Source organism: Dendronephthya gigantea, unplaced genomic scaffold (assembly GCF_004324835.1).
Source record: "Dendronephthya gigantea isolate DGI-Jeju-01 unplaced genomic scaffold, DenGig_1.0 000879F, whole genome shotgun sequence".
Taxonomy (NCBI): Eukaryota; Metazoa; Cnidaria; class Anthozoa; order Malacalcyonacea; family Nephtheidae; genus Dendronephthya; species Dendronephthya gigantea.
In genome coordinates, this window is record NW_021163889.1 from 9,764 (window position 1) to 12,796 (window position 3,033).

The window sequence follows — 3,033 nt, forward strand, 5'->3', positions numbered from 1 at the left end:
ATTTCGATCCCCAAAAGAATCGAAGGTACGAAGTATATCAATTCAGACAGGCAACACAAGGAAACAACGAGACCTTAGACCAATTCCATACAAGGCTAAGAACAATGTCAGAAACATGTGAATTCGGAGATGTTAATTTTGATATTGAGGAACAAATAATAATAGGCGGAAGTTCATCGAGAATACGAAAGCGAGCATTGCGAGACCCTACATTTGATTTAAAAGCCATGACGTTAGAAGGACTGCAAAATTACCTCCTTTCAAGAGATGAGAGCTCAGACATATATAATCTAGGGATCCAAGGATCCAAAGTTTTAGTGCCCTCCCGATGCATTAATGCATGAGCCAACGAGACGTCTGTCGCAACATGATTTTCACTTCTCCTCACGAAACTCGCCAGTATACTCAGAGTACTTAAGTTACGTTCGCCGCGATATTGCATTATTGAACTATATTTTAAGTTGCTCATACGTTGCTCATTCTATTTATAAGTCGATCCGAATAGGATAAAAAGCTAATACTTAGTTAAAGTATAACAGTGTATAGTATATGTTTGCATAGTGATCGATAGCTACCGTGTCGATGGCACGTCCAATTTTGGCAAAATTTTCAAACATCATTCCTACTTATGTAGAAAACGTTTGAAATCGACTGGTTTTAGATAGTTCTAAACAAATTTTAATCACAAAAATCTCACAGAAATCCACAGATATAAATCGCTTCGGTCACAATATTTCACACATGTGTCACGAGTCATGCTCTATCACGTGACTTCCGGATCTGTTATACAAATGTAAAATGAAGTATCCGACACACTCCCCTCATAAATTATGAAATGGTTTATGTCCTATTAAGGATACTTCCCTATTTGAAATCGTTAACATCAACAACTACTGTTCTAACATGTGAGTCCATGCTCGATATGAGTACCCCTATTGTATCTAAAGTTCGAGCTTAAAGTTCGTCCTCTTCTTCATCTTGCATCGCCTGTCGTATTCTCTCTCGAGCTGCGATTGCCCCTCGCCTCTTTGGTCTGAATTCTCTCGCATTTGCGTTCAAGTCACTGGGTGGAGACGTCTTCGATCTGTCGACGGACAATTCGAGTGGATATAGGTGTTGAATTGGCCTCTCGAGAAACCCTTTGCCAGCACGTAATCGAACTGCCCGCACCACGCCGTCTCGACCTGGAAATAGCTCTGTGACAATTCCCAATGGCCACTTTCCCGATTCTTCTCCTCACTCTTTATAATCACTACATCTCCGACTAATAACTTGGACTGCTTGACTTTATGGATAAGGTTGTGTCTCTCTCGTAAACCACGTACGTATTCATTCGACCATCGCTTCCACATCGCGTCCTTGCATTTCCGTAGGTATTTCGCTCTCTTCCTTAGGTCGAACTCTTCGCAATGATGTGGTTGTGCTTCTGGTATGGTATTGGTTTGATGGAATATCAAGGTATTCGGTGTGAGAATGGGAAATTGGAGATCTTCTTCCACATAGCTCAATGGTCTATCGTTCAGACACACTTCTATATCGAGCAACACCTCCTCGAGCTCTTTCCAGGATAGAAGACCGTTTCCAATGGTTTTGTGTAGAGCATTCTTTACGAGGCCAACCATCCGCTCAAACTGTCCGCCCCACCAAGGGGCGCGACTCAGATTGAACTGCCAGACGATCTTGTTATCTGCCAGGTATTGATTGAATTTCTCATCGTTGTTCACCTTCTTTAGCCAATTCGCCGCTCCAACAAATGTGGACCCGTTGTCAGAGTATATTTTTTTCGGTCGCCCTTTCCTCGCAATGAATCTCTTTAGGCTCAACAGAAACTCTTGTGTTTCGAGAGATGCCATCAAATCTAGATACACCGCACGACACAAAGAACAGGTGTATACAGCTATATAGGCTTTCCCTTCGACTTTCGCTCGTTTCTTATAACGGATTGGCCCAGCGTAATCTACACCAATAACTTGGAATGGGTATGTCCCTTGTGTACGATCTTCAGGCAAGTTACCAGGAGGGGGATCCGCCACAGCTCGGGCTCGGAATCTTCGGCATCCATGGCATTCTTTCACCGTTCCTTTTACAAGTCTCCGCAAACGCGGAACCCAATAATCCTTTCTCACGCTCGTCATTGTCAGCTGGACTCCCCCATGAAGAGTTCGCAAATGCTCTCGTTGCACCAACTTCTTTGTGTAAGGATGAGTATCTGGGAGATAAATCGGGTATTCGCCTTGAACACGACCTCGACACTGCAGAATCCCCTGTTCATTTGGTTGAACGTTAAGTCGTAGGCGATCTTCCTCGTTGTCGCTGCTTTGCTGCGCTCGTTTGATCCAAAATTCATGCTGGGCCATTAGCTCATCAGTAGTTAGTGGACCTCGGATGACGTTGTCGGGATTTCGGCAGTTGTAAATGAATCTCGCAATCCATGCAATTACTCGTACTGCCTTAGTCAGTTCGTGATCCTTAAGGATAAGATCTAGCTGGTCTGGGTTGGTTTCTGTAGCTACTGCGAAAATCTCCCTGGTTACTCTTGCTTCTGCTTGGCTCTCTGCAGATGACTGACTAACGATATCTCGTGGCCACACTTCGGGCTTGGCCATCCACTCAGGGCCATTCCACCACAGTTCCTTGTGTTGAACATCACCACCCTGCTCGCCAGATCCGCCGGGTTTTCCTCCGTAGGAACGTGTCTCCATTTGATCTCTGATTTTGCTTGAATTTTCCTGACGCGATTCTCAACAAACTGCTTGTATTGACCAGCACCTCTTATCCAGTGAAGAACCACCAAGCTGTCCGTCCACCCACAAATATCTGTAACAGGGAAACCCTTCAGGGCATCCTTGACATTGGTAAGGAGGTTTGTCACCATATGCGCTGCCACCAATTCTAATCGGGGGATAGTAAGCCCCTTTTTCGCCAACCTCGCTTTGGCTGCGATGAGTCGTTGTGTAGTCCCTGATTCTTGACTTACAACTGCAAACGCTGTCGCTCCTACGCCGTCACCACTCGCATCGCCAAAACCGTGCA

General features: G+C 44.9%; 1 protein-coding gene across 1 annotated transcript; it reads right to left on the bottom strand.

Moving 5' to 3' along the window:
- Positions 1 to 1,055: 1,055 nt before the first annotated feature.
- LOC114544621 lies at positions 1,056 to 2,702 on the bottom strand. The gene has a single exon (XM_028563205.1). It carries the CDS (start codon positions 2,700 to 2,702, stop codon positions 1,056 to 1,058), a length of 1,647 nt encoding a protein of 548 aa, XP_028419006.1.
- Positions 2,703 to 3,033: the final 331 nt, after the last annotated feature.

Coding starts and splice junctions, on each gene's coding strand:
- LOC114544621 (XM_028563205.1), bottom strand. CDS start 2,702: ATGGAGACACGTTCCTACGGAGGAAAACCCGGCGGATCTGGCGAGCAG.